The 23,666-nt window shown below is 39.7% G+C and overlaps 2 protein-coding genes across 3 annotated transcripts in view; one reads left to right on the forward strand and one right to left on the reverse strand.

Moving 5' to 3' along the window:
- The window catches only part of smarcc1a (SWI/SNF related BAF chromatin remodeling complex subunit C1a), a 38,857-nt gene extending 22,548 nt beyond the window's left edge, over nt 1-16,309 (reverse strand). Inside the window, exons 1-17 of one of the 2 annotated variants that reach the window (XM_079691462.1) lie at nt 16,068-16,309; nt 13,696-13,815; nt 13,467-13,552; nt 13,182-13,263; nt 12,410-12,502; nt 12,191-12,260; nt 11,829-11,898; nt 9,655-9,730; nt 9,220-9,345; nt 6,257-6,351; nt 4,296-4,426; nt 3,644-3,703; nt 3,484-3,521; nt 2,430-2,551; nt 1,291-1,362; nt 1,053-1,166; nt 392-545 (exon numbers count right to left, since the gene is read on the reverse strand). In XM_079691462.1, the coding sequence (XP_079547588.1) occupies nt 392-545; nt 1,053-1,166; nt 1,291-1,362; nt 2,430-2,551; nt 3,484-3,521; nt 3,644-3,703; nt 4,296-4,426; nt 6,257-6,351; nt 9,220-9,345; nt 9,655-9,730; nt 11,829-11,898; nt 12,191-12,260; nt 12,410-12,502; nt 13,182-13,263; nt 13,467-13,552; nt 13,696-13,815; nt 16,068-16,256 (1,698 nt within the window). In that variant the 5' untranslated portion in view covers nt 16,257-16,309. Of the gene's footprint in view, nt 1-391; nt 546-1,052; nt 1,167-1,290; nt 1,363-2,429; nt 2,552-3,483; nt 3,522-3,643; nt 3,704-4,295; nt 4,427-6,256; nt 6,376-9,219; nt 9,346-9,654; nt 9,731-11,828; nt 11,899-12,190; nt 12,261-12,409; nt 12,503-13,181; nt 13,264-13,466; nt 13,553-13,695; nt 13,816-16,067 lie in introns of both variants that reach the window. The other variant, XM_079691461.1, reaches the window with a different exon arrangement.
- A 4,053-nt stretch (nt 16,310-20,362) lies between these two features.
- Nucleotides 20,363-23,589, forward strand: LOC307013562 (uncharacterized protein). Its single transcript, XM_079640970.1, has 6 exons — nt 20,363-20,499; nt 20,765-20,832; nt 21,557-21,842; nt 21,973-22,127; nt 22,658-22,937; nt 23,087-23,589. Exons 1-6 carry the CDS (start codon nt 20,378-20,380, stop codon nt 23,235-23,237), a joined length of 1,062 nt encoding a protein of 353 aa, XP_079497096.1. The 5' UTR covers nt 20,363-20,377; the 3' UTR covers nt 23,238-23,589.
- Nucleotides 23,590-23,666: the final 77 nt, after the last annotated feature.

A 23,666-nucleotide genomic window follows, 5' to 3' on the forward strand; every position in this document is an offset into this window, starting at 1 on the left:
CAGTAGCTGCCGGGTCCCGCATGAGCTCAGCCCCCTCCCTTTTTTTTATAATTTTTTTTTTTTTAATAAAGCTTTATACCCCAAATCAGCACTTTTGAAACAGGAAGTGAAATAGAGGGATATGAGGCATGGCTAGAATGGGTGATCTGTTTGGTATTTTGAGCAAAACACTTCATAGACATGTTTTTTATATATTTGTATATATCTGAGACCTATGCTATTGCCTGAACATAGCATGATAGGTGACCTTTAATACCAAATTCTACTGTGTGTTATAATGCTAGCAGTAAAATAAGACTGAATTGCACTGAAGCTGTCTCAATCGTTTTCTCCAATTTAACGAACCCCTTTTATTCTTCTTTCACTTTGTATATATTTCAGTCAGTCTTACCGGAGGGGGTCTGTGGTTCAGGGGAATGAGGCCAGAGGGTGTGTCGGCCAGCACGGTGAAGTGGGGGGTGGGAGGGGGTCCCATGGGCAGCGGGCGACTCTCAGAGTCCACCTGGTAGTTCACCAGACCCCACTGCTCCAAGAAGGCATGAACCCTGGAGAGAAAAAAATATGATAAATGTCATTTTTGTCCAGATTATTTCAATGTATTCATAAAGAGGGGATGGTGGGGATTTTTCAAATGTTGTTGATAATGTATCGAGTCCTATGAGGAAATGTATACATCTCGAGTGGCACAGTGGCCGTTAAAGGTATATTGTTGGTTTCCCGTTGTTTAATACCACAAAAACGACATGTCAAGCAATAAATAAACAGATTTCAAAATGTATTAAATTAGCATCAACTACATTTTGTACTTTTTTAAATAAAAACGCTTTTGGAACGAAAACAGGAAATCATCTTTCATTGAAAATGTAAATTAATTTAATTGAAACAACACTAAATAAAGATGTTCTGCATTGTCTCTACAAAAGTTTTTGGGTAAAATCCTCTTCAGTTTGTCTGTTGATGACAGACGTGACAGGGGAAGGAGCTGCCTTTGCAGAAGTAATGTCGATATTTGGTTAAATTACAAACTTGGTAAAAAAAAAAACTGTGCTCACCTCATGATGGCACAGACGTCTCCCGTCAGGTTCCTGCGACAGGAGGTGGAGGTGAGGTACTCCTGAGGGTTTAGCCGGTACGTGTCGATCATGAAGTTACGGTAGGCCAGGAATCTGTGATAAGAACCACAAAAAGATTAGTATAACAACACAGGAAATAGATCATTTTAAGTCCACAGATTGTACAAGAATTATACAAGTATATGACACATGTCTACTGTGTTTGTATGGAGCTTACATCTCTGGAGTTTTGGACTTGTTCTTTCCGTTGAAGAACTCGGGCAGGGCTCTCCTCTCGATCTCATGGATGCTATAAAAAAAAAAAAATTGTTGGTTTAATACTTGATGAATTTAGGAGAGTACAAATTAACTATGGCTCATTGTTATCTGCTATATTATGAAAGGTATAAGTATTGTTTTTAGGTGTGATCTCAGGGTTTCCCACACATAGAATTTGGTTGGGCGGGCCGCCCAGGCATATTAACGGCCGTCCAAGTATATTTCGAGACCCATTACATTTTTTTTTCATGTATGGTGAACGCAACGCTGCGCAAATGTGGGTCTGCCTCACAGAGGGCGACTGGCTGTCTACATGATGTGGCCTGCCGACATGGCCACTGTCATACAGATCATAAATCAAAGTCCTTGATTGGTCTGTGTGTCATTCAACCTCGGGATAAACTCAGCTCAGGGGCCTCGTTTATAAACGGTGCGTACGCACTCAAATACAGCATGATGTACACTGAACATTTTTCATGAGATGAACTCAAAGATCTAAAACATTTTCTATATAAACAAAATAACCATTTCTCTCAAATATTGTTCACAAATCGGAAAAAAATCTGTGATAGTGAGCACTTCTCCTTTGCCGAGATAATCCATCCCACCTCACAGGTGTGGCATATCAAGATGCTGATTAGACAGCATGATTATTGCACAGGTGTGCCTTAGGCTGGCCACAATAAAAGTCCACTGTAAAACGTGCATTTTTGCTTTATAGGGGGGGTCTGGGGGGGTCCGAAAACCAGTCAGTATCTGGTGTGAGGGTTAGGGTAATGTTGTGAATCGAGTGGCCCATGGTGGTGGTGGGGTTATGGTATGGACGACGAACACAGGCCACTCGATTCACAACATTACCCTAACCCTAAAAATGGGAGCAAAAACAAAAGTGTTGCATTTATAATTTTGTTCAGTGTAAATAAATGCAAATGATACATAACATCTAAAACAACTATAATACCCATCGTAAAGCACATTTAGGCCTAAAGTTGTCATTATATCCGACCAGAAAATAAATAAATAAATCACATTATGTAAAATAAGCAACATTCGTGGAGTAGTGTCTGTGTCTGTTTATTCACATTCCCCAGGTCTTACCAGTTGTAGTCGAACCAGGCGCTGTAGCTGGGGATGATGATGTGGTGAGTCTGTTCGGTCACGTTGTCCTCGCTGGCGTCCATCAGTCGGTTGATCTCAGCTTTGCCTTGCTCCTCATCATCCTGCAGCACAACACAGATACATCAGCAGAAAGAAGATACGTTTTACATACACATTATGAAAGTCCAATTTCCTAAAGCTTTCTTAACATCAACAAAGTGTTTGCACGGATGAAAAATAAACTGAGCTGGGAGCAATATTTCACAGAAAGGAATACAAATCTATTTCTTTCCCCAATTATGACTTCAGGGAGACTCCATCTCCAACGACAGGAAAAACATCCTCGGTAAAGACGAATATGGGAATAATATTGAAGGAAGGCAGACTTTGAAAAGTAGACTAAAAAGAGAAACACTTTTTGACCTGATCTGGTTGTTAAATATCAAAAAGACAAAAGTTCAAAATGACAAATGGCTAATTATAAGTAAACAACATTAAGAAACACTTGTAGGGACCATTTTCCTTATTTGAAAAGTCTTTTGTTCCAGGCTTATACATTTTGTTACTTATACAAATTGTTACTTAAATAATGTGTATTCCAGGCACAGATGATATGGATTGAGTCCTATCATTAATTCCATTCAATCCTGTCATCAGCATGATTAAACCATTTGGGGTCTTTCAAACCATCTTCGTGATTATGACGTAGTCAGGTTAAAAAGTTCCTTTGTTGGTCAATATAACTTATTTTTTTGTAGCGAAAACTGTGACTGTTTTCTTTTCACATCGTTACCTTAATATTTTTGATTGCATTTTTTAAAAAGGTGAATATGATTGAAAATGAAATTCCCATAGAAAGAGTACCATGGCTCTTCATGTGGGAAATGCATGAGAGCATTAGTCAACAATCAGTGAGGTTAGACGGAGACACATTTGGGCTCTAATAACATGGTGGGGATTTGTAAATGCTTTAAAACATTTCCCATCCCTTTCATTCACACCAGCTACAGTATTTAGCTTGATGAAGACAGAGAGGAGTCGTAAATCATCTCACCTTTCCACCAGACAGCACAGAGTCATCCTCCATGTCATCTGGAAGTAAAAACAGATTTCCATCACAAGGGCAGACAGACTCATTCTAAACATTGTGTTATAGTTCAGAATTGTTATTTTAAAACACAACTAACCACATCAATGACATAATAGACACATACCCAGGTCAGCCAAAGTCCCTCCTTTCACCGGAGTACTCTCGTTGTCTTTCTTTGAGTTTGCTGCGTATGGAAAAAAATGACGATTGAAAAGGGTGAACAAATATATGAATACAAGTTTAATTCAGCCATCGGTCGGGAGGCATTAGAGAGACACTGAAATAAATGGAGTGAGAAATACTTTGTGTGTTCAGGGGGGGGGGAGAAGTGATTTTTGTAAAAGTGGGACATTTCAGAGGGGACTTAATGGGAGCAGTTTGAAAAGGGTTACATGTCTGGTTCCTGAGGCTTTCTTCCCACTTTGTGTGTGTGTGTGTGTGTGTGTGTGTGTGTGTGTGTGTGTGTGTGTGTGTGTGTGAGATGAAGTGGAATTTCTGTGCGTGGCTGTTCTTATCATTCTCATTTCCCCAGTTTAAAATCTGCTCGGATTGGTTAGCTGACCAGCTCTGTTGTGATTGGTCAACTTCCTAGAGATGTCCCGCCCCTTAACCTAACTTGTACAATGTGTTGGAGCGCTAGCCAATAGAAGTGCTTGTGTTACATAGTGATGTTATTACGTTGGGATGTTAGCCTTTGCAGACCACATGCACACAAATCTATAGAAGCACACGACAGGAAATAAAGTCTCCAGCTCAGCCCCACTTTCAGGACGTACCGTTCTTGGACACGCTGCCCTCCTCCATGCTGGCGCCAGCGGAGGAGTCGTCCATGTCCTTGTTCAGGTCCTCCTCCGTGTCCTCCTCCTCGCCTCTGTGGCCCCGCCGCTTCCAGGAAGGGGTCTGGTTCCTAACACCAAAGAGAGTCATGAGTCAACAAAAATCTATTTGAGACACATTTGACAAGATCGAGCATTTAAAAAAGGTTTTTCACATTTTTTTCAAGCAATTTAAAAAGTGTGTTTAAGATAATATTTGTTGTCAATAGTCAGAGATCGTTACAATGCAAAGACAGAAACTTAAGACAAAGACACCAACCGTCTCTTGCACAGATTACTGATCACTAAATATTATTTTGCTATTAACAACTAAAGTTATGTTGTGTGAAAGCAGTCTAATTAGTGGTTAAAAAAAAAAAAAAAGGGGAAACATTTGTTTTAAAATACAATAAGACTTTGTAACTCAGACAACATACAATTCAAGCACTTTTCAAACCTTGAACATTTTTTAATACGTTTAAGGATTTCCAGCCCTTGTAGGAACCGAGCATGAGCACACGACTCAAAGACATTTTGTGTTTGGACTTAGCTTTGTTATTACTCTTTTAATGTCTAGTGTGATATCCTTTATTTTCATTTCCAAGTGCATTAACATCTATGGTACGATTAAAAAAGGATATTTCTAGTAATATTCTACATTTGTTCACACCAAACCCTCTATAATAGCTCAAAACCACCAATGAAAGTCCAATAAATCTTAAAAACCCATCAAAAAGCAACACTTTTGCACGAGGTAGCATGCTAATCCTTTCCATGAATATAGCAACTGCTTTTCTGGAGTCAATGCCACAATGCCCTGCATACGGGAGAAGCATCAAATTAGTATTAATCCACCACTTAAAGTAGTCCCAAACAAATGCTATATTAAGTTGCATTTGCCGCAGCTCATTGTCACATCACTCGTATATGTTTATAATTGTTTCTAATGCTTTTTCCTACAAGTTCCTTTCAGTTATTATGCTCCAAATATCTGGATCAAACCTGCAGGTCCGCTGCAACTCTGACTACTATTAAATCCAGGCTGCAGACTTTTCTTTTTGTCGCTGCTTTCAATTGAACTATTCCCATCTTACTCTGCACTGTGACTTTAATTCCTGTACCTTTGTTATTCATGTTTTATTATCTTTACTTTTAAATGAATGTTTCTTCATGTCTTTCATTTTTGTAAAGCACTTTGAATAGAGCGATGCAGGGATGACGTATTTACCAGGAAGTAAGCTGCTGGTTCCCTCTACAAAAAAACAACGGGATTTCTCCATAGGATTTTGGAAATAAGGTCTGTGGAAAACAAACCTGTTTGATAAATGCACGTTTTGTTCAGCCGGATAATCTCCACATGTCTACTCTACTTTTCTAATCATAAACCTAATCACCAGAAGCTAAATGCTAACGTTACGCTATAAAGGAACTACAGCAGGGCAGCACGACTTCAACGTCACGCCAACTTAAGATCCATATTCAAACATACAGATTCTAAATGGTATACCAGTTGAAGCGTTTGTTTGAACAGTCTGCAGGAGGCAGGGACTTGCTTTCAAGCAGAACAGGGCAAACTAACTTAGAGGAGTGTTTACGTCTTTGGCGTAATGACGTACAACGTCCTCCATAACTTCTGTAGTCCTATTCAGCCACTTGTTAACAACCATCGTTTTTCAGACACGTCAACACTTCAAAAATCACCAGTGGGGTCACTGCTGATGGATTTAATGTCGTGGAACAAAACGTGATACGACTCTTACATGTGTCTCAACCACAGACCTTATTTCAGCTATTTTCCAACATCCTATGGAGAGATCCCATTGGCTCTGAGACGAGGGAACAGGAAGTGGTGAAATGCTAAAACTCAGTGTCGTGTTTTAGGACTGGTCACGGAAATAAGAATAAAAAAATGGCCTCCTTACCCCTTCTTCCCTCCCTTCTTGCGGGACTCTGCGGGAGTGCTGGGCGGCGAGGGAGAGCGCCTCCTCTTCTTGCTGGCGGAGATGGCCTTGCGCTCCTTGCGATCGGGTGTACGGGAAGACTGATCAGACAAACCCCGTGCAGCGCAGAGGGAGCGAGGGATGGAGGATGAGAGAAAGAGCCGCAGAATGAGAGGATGGAACGGTTGCACACACAAGGAGGGGAGGCGGTGGGAGAAGGACGGCAGGGAGTGGGGGGGAGGATGCAGTGGAGGTGGAGGAGACGACCAGGGTTCCTGTAAACTGTCCGCTATTTCAAAATGCACACGAAACTTTACTTTTGTTTGCGGTCTAAGATTTATCCGAAATACAAGTCAACACCTAACTTTAGTAATGACTCTTACTAGTTACTATACACGCGTTTTATATTTGAGCACTTGGGCCATTTTGCAGCCAGTAAAACAACTCCTTTGAAATAAACCAGGTTCTAAACAGCTGTGCATTTTGCTAGCCTCAAATTAGCCCAAAACAAATCCTCTCTTTAACCCAGACTTTTACTTTTTGTCTGCATTATGGTCAAAGATGTATCCGCACACAGAACAAGTCAGCACCAACGTTTTGTAACAAGATTTTTTTTGTTTTCAAACTTCCATTTTTTGTTGCTTTGCGCCCTTTAAAAACAAATATAAGTAAATCAAAAATATTTTGAGTCAAACCATCTTCTTATAAGTTTGACAGTAAGCATAATGTTAGCTGGAGGGTATTTTCATAAATTATCAAAGACCTAAGCTTCATCCCAACGTCCCTCCTCGACTCCTCTCTCCTCTGTGACTTGAACCGGAAATCGATCGGGACACGCCATGTTGAAGGACGCCGTGTTGAAGGACGCCATGTTGAAGGACGCCGTGTTGAAGGACGCCATGTTGAAGGACGCCATGTTGGAGGACGCCATGTTGGAGGACGCCATGTTGAAGGACGCCATGTTGAAGAACGTCATGTTGAAGGACGCCATGTTGGAGGACGCCATGTTGAAGGACGCCATGTTGAATGTTGAAGGACGCCGTGTTGAAGGACGCCGTGTTGAAGGACGCCGTGTTGAAGGACGCCGTGTTGAAGGACGCCATGTTGAAGGACGCCATGTTGAAGGACGCCATGTTGAATGTTGAAGGACGCCGTGTTGAAGGACGCCGTGTTGAAGGACGCCGTGTTGAAGGACGCCGTGTTGAAGGACGCCGTGTTGAAGAACGCCGTGTTGAAGGACGCCGTGTTGAAGGACGCCGTGTTGAAGGACGCCGTGTTGAAGGACGCCGTGTCGGAGGACGCCGTGTCGGAGGACGCCATGTCGGAGGACGCCATGTCGGAGGACGCCATGTCGGAGGACGCCATGTCGGAGGACGCCATGTCGAAGGACGCCATGTCGAAGGACGCCATGTCGAAGGACGCCATGTCGAAGGACGCCATGTCGAAGGACGCCATGTTGAAGGAAGGCATGTTGAAGGACGGCATGTTGAAGGACGCCATGTTGAAGGACGCCATGTTGAAGGACGTCCCAATCGCTTAAATGCACACGGAGGAGTCGAGGAGGGAGGAGGCAACCTTTTACTTTCGAAAGAGCCATTTTCTGTCCTCTTCAAATTAATTTTAAAAAATGTCTGCGTTGCAAAATGAATTCGTTAACGCAGCGTGTAAAGATTTATATATTTATCATATAAAAAGACACAAAAACTATAGTTTGCTTAGGAAATTATAGAACGACAGCACAAAACCGTATCTGCGTAACAGCGCTTTGTGTCCAACATCATTCCTGACTCATCAGAGACGATTTCTTGAGCTGAATCACTGTCCTCAATGTGTTGCCATTTTAATAAACTAGACAAAAGATATACAGTATAGTGTCCCTTCGCACATGGCCTCTAACTTCAGTCGATTAAAAGCTTTGAGCCTGTGCAGCAGATCAATTGTGGTTTGTAAAGCTACTTCACCAGCTTTTATTCTGATTTTTAAAACCCTTAAATCTTTTTCCAAACATGGACAGAAACCCTGAAACAAACTAGGAGACACAGAGTGAGGAAAGGTTTGGAAAGGATGGGCAACAAACAGACGGACAGACAGACGGGCGGACGGACGGAGATAGAGAGACAGACAGACAGACAGACAGACGAAGGAGGACGGCGTCGGACTATTCACAGCTTCATGCAACAAAACACAAAACCTGAAGCAAAACACACTTACACATAGGGCTGTGCAATTAATCGTATTTTAAATCGCAATTACGATTTTGGCCAGCCACAATTACGAAAACAAACGGAAAAAAACAATTATTTTGCTTTGCTAGGTTGTGACAGTGCACTGCAACATATTTGATCTAATTTATTTATCATATTTATATATGTTTAGTAGCTTGTTGAAGTGCGCTCCAAAATATTTGTTGATCTTGTTTATTGGTATTTATTATTTTGATATTATTTATTTAAAATGTATCATTTATTTTTTTATTGGTTTTTCAGTTGAATTACACGTTCAGGGTAATCAACAGTTACAAATATACTGTTGAAATTATTATTTGTTTTAAAGTTCAATAAATTGATGTTTTCAAAGTCAATGAACGATCGTATTTAATAAATGTGACAATTATTGACCAAAATAAAATCGTAATTATGATTTTTGCCATAATCGCACAGCCCTACTTACACACAAACCACCATTCAGACTGAACTCAACGTTTTCCATCACAAACTTTCCATGCAGTACAGCATTCATGACCAGTATTAGATATTTTTTTTAAAAAAGTATGCCTTTTGTTGGTTATTTGAAACACTTATGAAGTTTATAATCAGACATGTGTTCCCGGTTTTTAACAACACCACTGTTTTCAAGCTGTACTGACTAGAAAACGTTCAGATTCGTGATTCTCTGGGACTGAATAACAAACCACACACACACACACACACAGGACAGTGAGCTACCTCCTCCTCCTTGGGGAAGATCCTCTGGCGGGAGTTGACTGGCTTCTTGTTGTCGTCCATCTCGTAGTCTTCCTCGTTCATCCACTCATTGAACGAGTCGGTGTCTATAACCCACTTTGCATGCACCTGAGTGGGAAGGAGACAGAGTTTGTGGACAGTTCCTCAACATGATCAAGTCTGAGTGTAAAGGTTTATTATTCCATCCAAGAAGTGTCACATCAACACTTCCACCCTGAATTTCATCAATTGGAAATCATTTGACCAATTATTTAGTGCTGCTGGACACAATGACTGCTTGCTCACAAAAGCAGCAGCTATTCCTCCAATTGGTTTTCTTTTGAGATAAACATCCCAATACAAATGTTACAAATGAATTGAAAGATATGTTTCTCTATTAGTGCCAATGTCTTGGTTAAAATATGAGTTTGTTTTCACCTTCCATGGCTCGTCGTTGCTGGGAGGGTCCTCCACGTCGCCATCCACCTCTGCTGCTGACACCCAGGTATCATAGCTGATAGAATAAATAAACAAGCCAGCGGTGAGTACAAGATTCATGAACTGATATGCTGCACCCAGAAATAGAGGTTTTCTTATTAGAACGAAAAATATAATCCTCCCAATGAATTTAGATTTAAAAATATGGATATGTATTGATCAGTGTAGTATGGAAATTGTAGGGGTGGGAATCACCTGGCTCCCCACGATACGATACTATTGCGATACCAGAGTTCCCGTTAGCCAGTAATTACCGGACTATGAACGGTAAAATACGCTGAAGACCGGCAAATCTAAATCTCTCCGGTCAAAATCATTTCCCTTTAGCACAATACCGCATCAGTTGCGCCACTTATGTGACAGACAAGAAGAGTCCATTCTAATGTCTAACACGTAATGTGGAGAAAGAGATGTCCTGTATGGGTTGATTGTGCGTTGATCTGTTGGTAATGCCTCGGGGTTCCGGTGGGCATGTAAACAAATGCATAATGCTGCGCTATACTTTGCGGCCTCACCCGGTTGCATAGCGACGCTTATTGTATAGGTGTCTTTTAATAAGCAGGTAGTCATATCATTAGCTAGAACTAGATCTGATCGATATGGACATAAACGCGAGTGAAGTCTAATCTGACGGGAGAGAGAGATCAGCTGCTGCTGACGAGTCGACACGCAGCTCTGCATGATCACATGCAGCGGTGAGCGGACAAAAGACACACCTCAGGTTAGAATATCACACGTAGCTATTTTAATTACCTCTCAAACTACCGTAACTAGTTATAGATATGTTTAGTTTTACTGTCGGGTCACTCATTACTGATCCGCCAGCTGCATGATACTGACGGGCTGTCAGGAGAGAGAGAGAGAGAGAGAGGGAGAGAGCGCTCCGTATATTATTCCCGTGTTATTATAAGTTACTGAACACTTTTGAATTATGTAGTTAATCTACTATAATTAGTTTGTTTGATATGGAATTATATCAATTAGTTTTAAAGCTCAATAAATAACAAAGAAGAACTTTGACCGGCACTTTTCAAATGTTGTCCGGAAGATTTAAACTTTAACGGACATGTTGACCGGCGAAAAAATATTCGAACGGAACTCTGTTCGATACTTAAGCCACAATACCATACTATTGCGATATTGAAAATCACATTGGTCATATCCATGTCTGTCTTCCCTTCCTGGTTAAAAAATGTATTTGCAATATGAACAGTTTATCTAAATAACACAATTTGTTGGGGAAAAAACTATTATATTGCTTTGCTAGGTTGTGAACATATTTGATCTAATTTATTTTGGTCTAATTTATTTTTATATATGTTTAGTAGCTTGTGGAAGTCCGCTCAAATATTTTTTGATATTTATTATATTATTTATTTAAATGTAAATATATCATTTATTTTTGTATTGGTTTTTCAGTTGAATTATACGTTCAGGGTAATCAACAGTTAAAAACATACAGTTCAAATTATTATTATTATTATTATTAAAGTCAATGAATAATCGTATTTAATAATCGTGATATCAATTATTGACCAAAATAATCGTGATTATGATTTTTGCCATAATCGCACAGCCCTACTACAGATTATATAAAAAAATAATAATTAAAAAAAAGTTGATATAATGAAATATCGATACTTGTCCTTGTATCGATACAATATCACCACGCAAAGTATCCCGATACTATGCTGTATCGATTATTTCCCCCACCCCTAGAAAATTGCAATAAAATGAAAGATATTGAAGAATCTAGGTTATTCAAATACCCAGTTTAAAGCTAAAATCTTCTATAGCAGCATTTCTTTATTAATTATTTAGGATATCCAAGTAAAAAATCTTCATCAAATCAGTCTAGTAACTCGAAAATGGAAACTTAGAAGAAAATGTTGAAAAGAGTGAATATCTTTCTGAGCAACATGTTATTCATCAGGTTTAGTAAACTGGTGAGTGAATTCAAATGTGTGTCTGCTAAGTCGCTTCGGAAACATGCAAGCTGTTCCGGTGGCTTAATGACAGATGGAGGAAAACCAAGGGCAGTAAATATGTTTGAATGAAAACACATCTATGACACAGTGAGATCTGTGAGCCTCTCTGTGCTGTTCTCTACTCACCTGTCGGGGGAGAGACCCCAGTGAACCAGCACCTGTTTGTCTTTCCTCGTGACAGGACGCAGCCACTCATCTGCAACATACACAAACCAATCGCTGACAAATACACACTGGCCAGTAAGCTATACGAAATACAACGGCGTAAACTAGAACATATTTGCAGTTACAAAATAATTGAAAACCCTGGAAAAATGATCATCAGCCACACATTTGATGTCATTTGTTAACATCATAAGAATTTGTATTTTCAACAGCTTGCAAAAGGACTCATATTTGCCATCAGGCTAAAAAAATAATACTGCCCATGAATTGATACGGGCAAATATGTGATCCAATCCGAAATTAAAGACAATTCAACCCCCTACCTTCTTCTTGTTGGGATGTGGAGGGGTAAATGTGGTGGGTGGCCTTTGACTTGTCATCAGTAATGGAGCCCTGGAGAGGATAGAGTGGAGGACATGGCAGTCATAAGTAACCACAAAACATAAATACAGCAGAGTTTGCCGTTAGAAAGACAACCTCTCTACTTGCCGGACAAATCAATGTCTCAGGAAAGATTTTTTATGTAGAAGGTTCGGGCTCACCTGGTGCCGTTTCACGATGTCTTTCAGCTTAATGGCTTGTTTCTGCTCGATGTCCGTCGACAGGAATACGGTGGGTCGAGTCAAGCAGTTATTCTACAAGCACAGAAATAATAAGTTAGGACAACAAACAATATATTTAATCCCCCCCAAAAAAATCTATCTAGCTTGTTTTGGGGAGGCTGTGGCTCAGTGGAGTAGTGCGCTGAACTTTGAACTAGTGGGATAGCAAGTTCGAGTCCCACTGCAGTCAGCATGTCGTCCCTGGACAAGACATCCCCACCCCAAATTGCTCCTGTGGGGATTGCCCACAGTACTGAATGTATGCACGTTGCTTTGGATAAAAGCGTCTAACAAGTGACATGTAATGTGACCCGGTAGCACTAATGCATTTACAAGTTATTTCACAAAGTAGCAGATAACTTGAATAAAAACTGTACAATCTGGTCTCAATAAAGTGCAGCTTCATTGAGCAATACTTTGCGTTTTGAAAATATTGTTGGGGACTTTCTACAAGTGCTGGATTATTCAAAAGGCAGCATCATCAAACAGAAACAAACATCCAGTGTATTCACTCATCACAGAGCAGCAGACTTCTTAATGTAGTCGTGTGGCGTCTGAACTGTACGTTGTGCTTTGCGTGGTGAGTGTCGTTTTCTTGCCGATTCCAAAGACACATTTTAATTTGATTTAATAGTCAGTAAAGTAATCTGAATAGGGGACACTGAAACGCTCCTCAAGGCAGCAGCTTGTGTTCGGAGGGTACGGGTTGTACCTGCACCAGGTTCTTCTCCACATTTAGGAACATCTCCACGTTCCTGTCCATCCGGGAAGGATTCTGCAGGTCAAATCTACGCCTGGGAGTGATTAGAAAGGGCAATTAGACATACAACGAAATAGGGTTGTAAAAGAGTAACACAGAACAAACAACACATAGTTTAGTAAGAGTGAAAACAAACGAGAGAACGTGTCAAAGCAAAAACAGAAGCATATTTGTGATAACAGAGCCGATTGGTTTGCTTTTAGGACTACATAATAGTTTCAGTTTTGGTCAACTCACCACCCCTGCTCGCTCTTAAACTTGTAGACCGACCCCAGGGTGTGACAGAGAGCACCTCCGGCCTTGAAATCCAGGAAACACTTGGCCTGAAGATAGAAGAATAACAATGAGGATATACAATGTCAGCACTCAGATATTGCCTTCTATACACGTCATTAAAGCAAAGACAGAAGGAAAGTATGCTGTTTTGATGAAATTCAAAATGTGTGTGTGTGTTTGATTGGCTTACAGGTAGCTTGGTAAGAGCAGGATTGTTGACCCTGCGTCCGAACGCGTCCTCCTGGAACTGCAGCAGCTGGACCACCAGACCCGCCAAGGATTTACTGGAGGGGGAGTCATTCTGCACATACTGGGAGCAGGCAGAAATAAAAACATTAATAAAACATACATACACACTCCAGGGAAACTGCAGTGTTTCCCGTACATTGATTTATTTGTGGCAGGCCGCCACAATTAAATATCGTCCGCCACAAATGGATCTCATAAAAATATATATATATATTATTATTACGTTTTTTTTTTTTGGTAGCTTAACGGATAGTGAGGTGTGCTGATGATCGGAAGGTTGCGAGTTCAAATCCTGCCTGGAACACAACTAGCAGTGTGCCCTTGAGTAAAGCACTTAGCCCTTGGTTACTCCAGGGAGAATGTCCCTGTAATTGGTCATTGTAAGTCGCTTTGGAATAAGGCGTCTGCTAAATGCCTGAAGTAAATTGTAAATGATATTTTTGGGAGAATAAACCCCACAGATCCTCAACTCCGGTGTGTTTCACTCATTAACAACGCAACACAGAGCAACAAGATCGTTGTCTACAGTAGCCATGAACTCGCATGTATTATCTTATTTGAGGGGGGGGTGGATGCATGGACCTCCCGAATAGGTTAAGGGGCCTTTGGCTTTTCTTGCCGGGGGGAAATTCTGTGGGAAACACTGCACTGATACACATACGAAAGCTGCACAATTAGTCCCATACACTGTATCACATGTGTACTTTATCGCAACTCTAATCTGTCAATAATTGAGGGGGGGAAATGTTGAGTAAGTCTGTGAATAAAACAAATGTATTAATAAAACCACCTGAAGAAATAATAATGCATATGCAGTGCTGTTCCCAGTGCTCAAATATGCTTATCTACACATGTAAGACATCCTATATGGGCTTCCTGAAAAATACATATAATTGACTACGAATGACAAAACTGTTCATTTGTTAAAGTGCACATTTATCCGTTTAAAAATCATGTGAAGTTGCCAATATTGGTGCATTTTGTAATCTGAAGCACCCAGTTTAAAGTAATATATGCCACTCCTGCTCTGGCATAGAGATAGCTGCATTGTTGATACAATGACACAATGTCTGGCTCGGAGAAATTAGGACAAACCAAACTATTTATAACAAGGACAGTGAGAAGGAGCCACTCCTAACCTTAAAAACACATCCAACGTGGCTGTTTTAGGAACACTGATTGCATATAAACAAAGCCAAGCAAAGCTCTGGGTTGGCATTTGTGAAGAAGCATGTTTACAAGTTTAGTCCCAGATGTACACATGTGTTTAAACCTAACTTAGTCTACACAACAGCTTTCAAAATTCCCCCATCAAGCTTTGTGTCTTTTACTTCAACATACAGGGCTATGGAGCATGTCAGTGGGTTTGTGAGAGCATGAAGGGACAGGAGGAGCTTTCTTTGTTTAGCTAACTAAGTGGAGCATGCACAGTGTGCTATGCTGTGTTGACAAAACTCAAAAACGCGCACTCTCCAGCCACAAAACAACTGCTCTTGCAAAACGCACACTATACTCTGATGCTTGTGCATTGAGTACATGGGAATTCATAAGAAATAAAAAAGGGAACGCAGGATTATATTCAGGTTGCATTTTAAATTGCTTGTGAACGCTGGGTCTCGTGACAAGCGAGGGTAACATTGGGTTAGCTACTGAGGCCTTTTGCAAGACTCAAAGGGAGTTTTGTTTAAAATGTTTTTATCGATTAAGGTTTTTTACACATGTATTAAAACATAAATTGCAGAAGCTTCCATTTCCGCGCCTTTATAAGCATTTTCGCCCTGTGTGTGTTATTGTAACAACACTGAAGGAGCAGTTACAGAAATACAATAATACACACTTTCTTTTTGTACTGTGCAATAATCATTTGTTATTTGATAACAACGACAGATTATAATGCCAAAACACTTTTCAATCGCTTCTACTCATTTTTAGCCATGGTACTAATGGTTGTCTATATTATTACTAATGAGTGATTTTCTTCTCTATAGTTAATAAATAAACGTACTCTTTAATATTGCATGCCCTTTTTAAACCACTTTTGTTGTAAAAGCGTTTATTTCCCCGCTTCGGGACATTCTGGTTAGCTAGCTGACGATGAGCTAGCTAACACATAAACAGCCCCAATCATGTAAAGAACGAGTATTTAAACTCATGCTAACACGATCATGTGCTTACAATACATCCCTGCACGTAAAGACAAACACTTATATGAAAAGCTTCGTCTTTATCTGTAGTTTGTGTTGCTAGCTATGATAGCAGTTGGGATCCATTGTGCCAACGGGCCGTCATAGAAATCAATGGAGAACCAGCTACCTTCTTGTAGTGTTTTCCGATCCACTGCCGAACCGTCTCAAACTGCGATATCGTCTCAGAACTTTCCCAAAATTTCGCAGACGGACCGCCGTCTTTCTTCCTTCCCACTGCGGTGGTCCCGCCGCCCACAGTGCCCGTCGCCGGTCCGCCTGAGCCCGTCGCGCCTGCCGTTGTCGCCGCCGTCGCCATTGTGTGTTTTGTTCGCTGCGTTTCTTTCTCCTCCACGGCCGCGTCGCTCAGCGTGCAAGTTTTCGAATGATATTGCGCAGCCGCAGACGGGGTTTACACTCACATCTCGCGAGACTCGTTATTATAGGGCTTTATGGGAAATGTAGGCAGTTACAGGAATCTGAATCAGAATACCTTTATTAGAGGGAACATTTACAGCAGAAAAGAGCCAAAGACAGCTTAATGTTACCTAAAGCATGCATACAAAAGTATTAAAGATACAAAAAAATAATAATAATTTTTAAAAAAGTTACAGATTATACAAAATACACATCCTGTAACAGTTCTGAGGATTCAGAAGCCAGGTTTTAACGGCATATGTATATGTATATATATATATATTGCACATAGGCTATTGGTATTTAACAACAAGGAGTCAGAATGTGAAAGATTACCAAGTAGATTTACACATGCGAGGAAATTGCCTTGGTGTACATGGTGCAAACATAAACACAGTTAAAGAAGATAAAAAGTAATAAAAACAACCAGAGAATAAAATAGAAACTATTATTAAAAATCTATTAAAAGAATGGTTAAGTTATAGAAAAAGATTTACATGATATCTGGATTTATCCAAAAAAGCAGTAGGCTACTGAGAAAAAAACCAGTAGCCTACATGCAGTATTGTTATGTAAAGTGGAAAGCTGTGTAGATAATAAGAGAGGCATCATATTGGTTTGTGAGTTTTTCGTTTCTCTATTTTAGAAAATATACAAATAAAAAACAAATATTTATAAGAATAAGAATAATACATTTAATGTATATAGGCAAGGCAAGTTATTTATAAGGCACATTTATGCCTCTTTCACCTCTCTGCTCCATAGTTTTTCTCTTCACTGTACATTTTACATTTATATATCCATCCATCCATCTTCTCCTGGTTATCCGTGGTCGGGTCGCGGAGGTAGCAGTTCCAGCAGAGAGCCCCAAACTTTATTTTCCCTGGCCACATCAACCAGCTCTGACTGGGGGATCCCAAGGCGCTCCCAGGCCAGCGAAGAGATATAATCCCTCCACCTGGTCCTAGGTCTACCCCTTGGTCTCTTCCCAGCTGGACGTGCCTGGAACACCTCCCTAGGGAGGCGCCCAGGTGGCATCCTAGGTGCCCGAACTACCTCAACTGGCTCCTTTCGACGCGAAGGAGGAGCAGCTCAACTCCGAGTTTTTACGCAAGTGGTCATCGTCACGGAGGAGCGTCTGTTTGTGTGTGTGGCAGGAGCGCAGTTTGTGTGTGAGAGAGAGAGACAGAGAGAGACAGAGAGACAGAGAGAGACGGCCAGAGAGAGACAGAGAGAGAGAGAGAGAGAGAGAGAGAGAGAGAGAGAGAGAGAGAGAGAGAGAGAGAGAGAGAGAGAGAGACAAAGAGAGACAGAGAGAGTTAGGTGTTGTTGTTAGTAGTATCTGTTGCTAGCTCGGAGCTAACGGAGATTAGAAGCTTTTTCAACAATAAGGAGAGGGAGAGTCCTCTCCTGTCGGACTGAGAGGCTGAGATAACGTCAGCTCAGGGAGGTAAAGGACTCCCTGAGTGATTGTAAACTTTAGTTATCTCAGTGGGTCTCAAACGGTTTGGTCTAAACGAATATTTCCATCTATTTAATATAGTTGTTCAAAATAAGTTAAAGAATAATTCCAATGTCAGTAAAAAATAAAAAACACACTTTGAAAGGGAAGTGATTAGTAAAATATGCATAAATAAAAATAAAGAATGTAGACTAGGTATAAAGATAGGAGGGAGGAGTATATCAATGATGTGTTATTGGTTGTGAGCATATTCTAATGGTTTTTGGAGTATTGAAATATATACAGTTCTGTTTCATATGAGTGTTGAGAGCTGTATCCATAAATCTCTTAACTTGTGCACCAGATTGATGCTTTAACTTCAATTTAAAGAAACAAATCTTACCGGGGGTGCATGCCCCCGGACCCCCCTATAGGATGTGAGGTCATCACAAATAAAACAGGTTCATGGATAGATAAGTTATTACACTCATTATATACACTACACATTTTTCTTGGATTTGTTAACACTATAGTCCCTAATATATATTTGTAGAAAGGCAGGAAATGGAATTAAATAGAGAACAATGTTTCATTGCGGAGGACCCCCTGTTTTGTGTCCCCCCCACTTCTCAAACCAAAGTTACACCCTTGTGTAAATACAATACCTTGCTTTATATCTTGTTAGTGTTCATTTGTAAATTCAACATGTATATTTTCTACTTTCTTGTTTATTTCTTGTCTTTTAATTGCTTTGTACAATGCTGTGTGTTTTTATGCTGCTGCAAAACAAACATTTCCCAAATTGGGATCAATAAAGTTCTATCTTATCTTATCTCTCAACACAAGCCAATTCAAAGTGCTTTAAAAAACCTGCGGTGTCTCACAGAGAGATACTGCAGGTCCTTCTTTCCTGCAGCGGTCAGACTGTGCAACCACCCTGTAGACCCCACACACACATATAACAGCAAAGACTAAAACACTCCTGTTGTGCAATACTACATGTGCAATATACTGTGTATACCGTAAATAGCTGTGCAATTTATTCTACCACCTTTTTTTCTTTCACCTGGCTGTTCTTTCGCTAAACTGTTATTGGTACTGGATGTGTATCTTGTAAATTGTGTAAGTTCTAGTTCTAATTAAGTTCTTGCATGTTTCTTGGTTGATATTAAGCTATCTTTGGCTCTCTGCTGTAACGATTGTAAATGTCCCCCCTGTGAGACAAATAAAGTTATCCTGATTTTGACATGGGGTACTAATGCCCATTGAATCTAACTGTATTTTTAAACAATAATAACATGTATATGTTTTATTGGTATTTATTACACACTGATCATTCATACAGAAATAAAACACATACTCAAAGTGTGAATTTTTGTATTATTATCGACCTTTTCTCCGCTCTTCTGTCCTCAAAGGGTTTCACACTTCATTGTTTGTTTGCCTTTTAAGCATTAATATTACATTTCGGAAAATACAAAGTACAAACCTTATCTAACAAAGCCGGGAAGTTGTGACTCATATGATTCACATGACGGCATATCAGCAACATCAATGAACTGTTTTATCTAGTGGTTCTGGGAAGTACAAGCGTATTTAGGTGGGAAATAAAAGTGAAGTTCACTTGATCTAGATTCTGGATAGTTGTAAAAAGGGATTTGCAAATGTTGTCATTGACTGCTCTTAATCATTCTTAATTTGTCCCAAATCATTTAATGTTGTATTGTGGAGGCCTATCAACACCATTTCAACATGTAGCTGCTGGTGCATCCATCAAGTAGCAAAATACATCTTCACAACGTTCTCTGACCGCTCCATCTTTTACTGCGGTTTCTCCTCAACTCTGCAAAAAAGGCAACAATGTGCAAATGTTAAAATACTTTTTGATTTATAGATTTCCAGATACTCAAAGACATATTAGTGTTTCATATAAAGACAATTTGACATTGCATGGCAGAGTGACCAAGTCATTTAGGTGGCATGTCTATTATGTTAAATCAGCTAGTACACAATACATTAAGGTCAATCAGTTTGCACATAAGTTCATGACATTTTCAGCTTTTCGAGATGTATTTTGTATATTTATGGACTGATTCATGTGGTTTCACACTTCACGTTTTTTTGCCTTTTCAGCAAAAATTCCGGAGAATTCAAAGTACACTTATTATCTTAGAAAACCGGGAAGTCGTATCTTAAATGATCCACATGGCAGCGTATCAACAACATTAATATGCTCCAGTTTTACTGTTTTATCTTTGATTATCTGACCAGGAAGTACAACCATATTAATTTGGAAACTGCCAGTAAACACCAAGTGTACGGTGGCCCGATTGTTCAAAACAAAAGGTATCTTATATAAGCAAAACAAGTCATAAAAGTGCACGCTTACCTTAATGCAATTTACATTCAACTCATTTTGTAACCTGAAATCAGATTTAGTGGAAGATTGAATTGTGTTAAATCTTGAAAATACAATAAGAAAGTTGGCACCAGGCAAAATCCAAGACAACATCCCTGATGAGAATAATCCTTATCTTCATCCAAAAACAAAGTTTTATTTGATATCATCACTTATTGACAACATGTGCATGATAAGACGTACAAGATTAATATATACCCCTGAGTGGTCTGAAGCAAATCACATTCATCAACACAGCATAAAGAGCCGCTCCTCGTCTTCTTCTGGATTATTCTGCAAGTCAAGGTGTGGTTGTTAAATAATGATGCTTTCAAACATACAGAGTGGATGTTTTTGATTTATTTCACATTTGTTTGCTTACTCTACTTGACATGTAGTGCTAAAAACATGTAGTGATATCATTTATACTTTTGGGGCTATTCCATTTATATGCACTCTGGATATCTAACTTCTGTAGCAAAGACAATCTGAGATATATTTCATACAGTATTAAGAAAGTTATTTAGTATTATTTATTTAGTGTAATGATGTAATTGTCTGTCTCAATCAGAACGATGAAACGAACGTCAGTTCTGTCTCTGCTGCTCCTTCTGGGAACAAGCTCAGCTAACAACTACCGTAAGTAGGACCTGGCTGTATCGATATTAACGTTGTTATAAAACTGTTATGTCTCCCTGAACATTAATATGTTTGGATTTTTGTTGGATTGATGTTTTTGGAGTTTCACAGCAGATGGCTGTTTTCACATTCATCTTAGTTTAAGACGTGAGTGCAAGAAGGATTTTTTCACACCCCATCATTACCCGGTCTTCACCGTAGTTTACCAACATTTTCTGAATCTCCCTCTGGAGGGAACACAGGGATTTTATTCTTTGCTGACCATTCACATGCACACAATCCTCCAACAGTATAACACGCTACAGGATGCGTTAAACCTCAAAAAGCATAGATGGGCCCATTAAAGGAATCTTTTCAGGCCAACGCGGAGGTAATTGTTATACATCTGTAAAAATAAAAACAACAGCAGATAGACACAAATATAAACTCACTGGTGACAAAGCAAGATGTTTATCTTAGCAGTTGGTAGAAACCAAAAACAGATTCAAAAGTGAATATTTGACTTAGCTTCATCAGATTGACATAACCAGCTCTGAATGAACCATGTGGCTCTGTAACTGCTACATATTTAAGTTAGCAACTGATGGGTTATGACGTGTCATGTTGTATAACGAATTTGTGTTGGCTGCCCCCATAGCTGACAAAAGAAGTTGAATGCAGGTTTGTTAATTAAAAAAAATGTTTTACATCAAAAGTAAATGTATTTCCATGGTCTCATTCACAGAGAATGTGGCTTTACGTGGGAGAGCGACCATGTCAGAGCGTATTGCCGACTTGTATGGATTTGCCTCCAATGCTATTGATGGAAACCGTGAATCTAACTACTCTGCTGGATCATGCACCTCCACTGTTGAGATGGCCAACCCCTGGTGGAGAGTGGACCTGCTGGAGTCCTACATCATCACCTCCATCATCATCATCAACAGAGGAGACTGCTGTGCAGGAAAGCTCAACATGGCAAGGGTTCATATCGGCAACTCTTTAGAAAACAACGGTGCTTCAAACCCAGTGTGAGTTATCGTAATGATTCCTAGTTACAGGGTTGAATTGCTCTTTGAAATACAGCCTTATCTGTTCTTCTGGCAGGTCAAATGTTGGTTACAAAAGGATGTTATGAACTGCTTCCTCTGTCTCTTTTAGGGCCGGTATAATTTATCACATCCCTTCAGGCATGTCTTTAAAAATGACTTTTACCGAACATGTGGAGGGACGTTATGTGACTGTGATTCTACGTGGTTTAAAGAAAACCCTAACACTCTGCGAGGTGGAGGTCTACGGTTACCGTGTTCCAACAGGTGAGAATTAAATATATTTGCCAAGACCAACCAAGATTTCATTTAGTAGGTAATGAATCTTGCACATTTTTTATACAGCTGCAGTCAAACCGTTTGAATGACATTTGGCACATCTACTGTATACTGTATTTGATCCAAATGTTTTCTTAACTCTGACATCTAACTTAGTGAGAAGCAACAGTTAGGTTATTTTAAATTAACATCTTGAAAATGACTCGTGGGTAATATAATTTGATAAATAATTGGAGGAAATAGAGGTGAGATTTTGCAAATCTGTCATATATACTGTGGACACTGACATACTGTACAAAAACCTTTATTTCTACTGCTGGATCATTTATCATGATCCATTTAACAACATGCATCAACAACTTTCCATGACCTTTTCCTGAATGTTCTTCTTTCCACTGGAAAGGGTATACTTTTGCAAATAGACAGAATTGTTCTTTTAGGATATACAAAATATGCTAGAGAGAATTAAGGAAAACTGAGTATCAATGCTGATATTTGCAAATGTGTTCTGTTTGCAGGAGAGAACCTGGCACTCCAAGGAAAAGCCTCACAGTCATCACTGCATTCAACGGGCATTGCTTATAATGCTATTGATGGAAATCGTGCCAGCGACTGGGCAAAGGGATCTTGTACACACACAGAAAAGGATTTGAACCCATGGTGGAGACTGGACCTGGGCAACACCCACAAAATATTTTCTGTTAAGATAACCAACTTCAAAGATCACCCTTCGTATATTAATGGAGCAGAGATAAAAATTGGAGATTCTCTTGATAACAATGGCAACAACAATCCAAGGTACAGTCCATTCACTTTATTACTACTGTAGCTCTTATTATAATGGATATCATTATATTTGTAACCACTGTGCAGTAACCTGAAATGATGTGTGTCTTTAGAGAATCCATGTATTTAAATTGTCATTAACTATTGTCTTCTTCTGCTAGGTGTGCTGTGATCTCAAGCATCCCTGGAGGTTTCACGGAAACATTCCAGTGTAACGGGATGGACGGTCGCTACGTCAGCATCGTCATTCCTGGAAAAACCGGGCACCTGGCACTCTGTGAGGTGGAGGTGTACGGCTCCAGGCTGGATTAGGTCTGAGGAGTTTCTATGTGCAACAATGATGTTTGACATTGATGTTAAGCTGATGCTTGATTTTTTTATTATCAAAGCTTAAGCTTCACCTGCTAGCTGCAGATGGATGGGAGTGTCCGCTTGGTAATCTTGAGCAACTCCATTGAAAAAGTAATCAAACTTGACAAATATTAACATTAAAGGGTGAATTAATGTGTATTTCAAGTGTCTAATTTACACAACATGTGGCATTGCGTGGAAAATAAATCAAGGAACATTATAATCATGTAACATTGCATTAAGGTCAATCATTTCCAATTATTAATGGCCATCATTATCACTGAACAGAAATAAAACGCTTTTTTTATGCTTATATATTTGTATTGTTCGTGTGTATAATGCGTAATGTATTTTTCTTATTAGAATTAATGAACTACAACTACATTATTT

The sequence above is a fragment of the Notothenia rossii genome (genome assembly GCF_949606895.1).
Source record: "Notothenia rossii genome assembly, chromosome: 7".
NCBI classification, from domain to species: Eukaryota; Metazoa; Chordata; class Actinopteri; order Perciformes; family Nototheniidae; genus Notothenia; species Notothenia rossii.

Bases quoted from the DNA above. Each gene is read 5' to 3' on its own strand.
- LOC307013562 (XM_079640970.1), top strand. From the start codon at position 20,378: ATGTGCATGATAAGACGTACAAGATTAATATATACCCCTGAGTGGTCT. The intron at 20,833-21,556 runs GTAAGTAGGACC...TCTCATTCACAG, and splicing joins AAGCTCAGCTAACAACTACC to AGAATGTGGCTTTACGTGGG. The intron at 21,843-21,972 runs GTGAGTTATCGT...TGTCTCTTTTAG, and splicing joins AACGGTGCTTCAAACCCAGT to GGCCGGTATAATTTATCACA.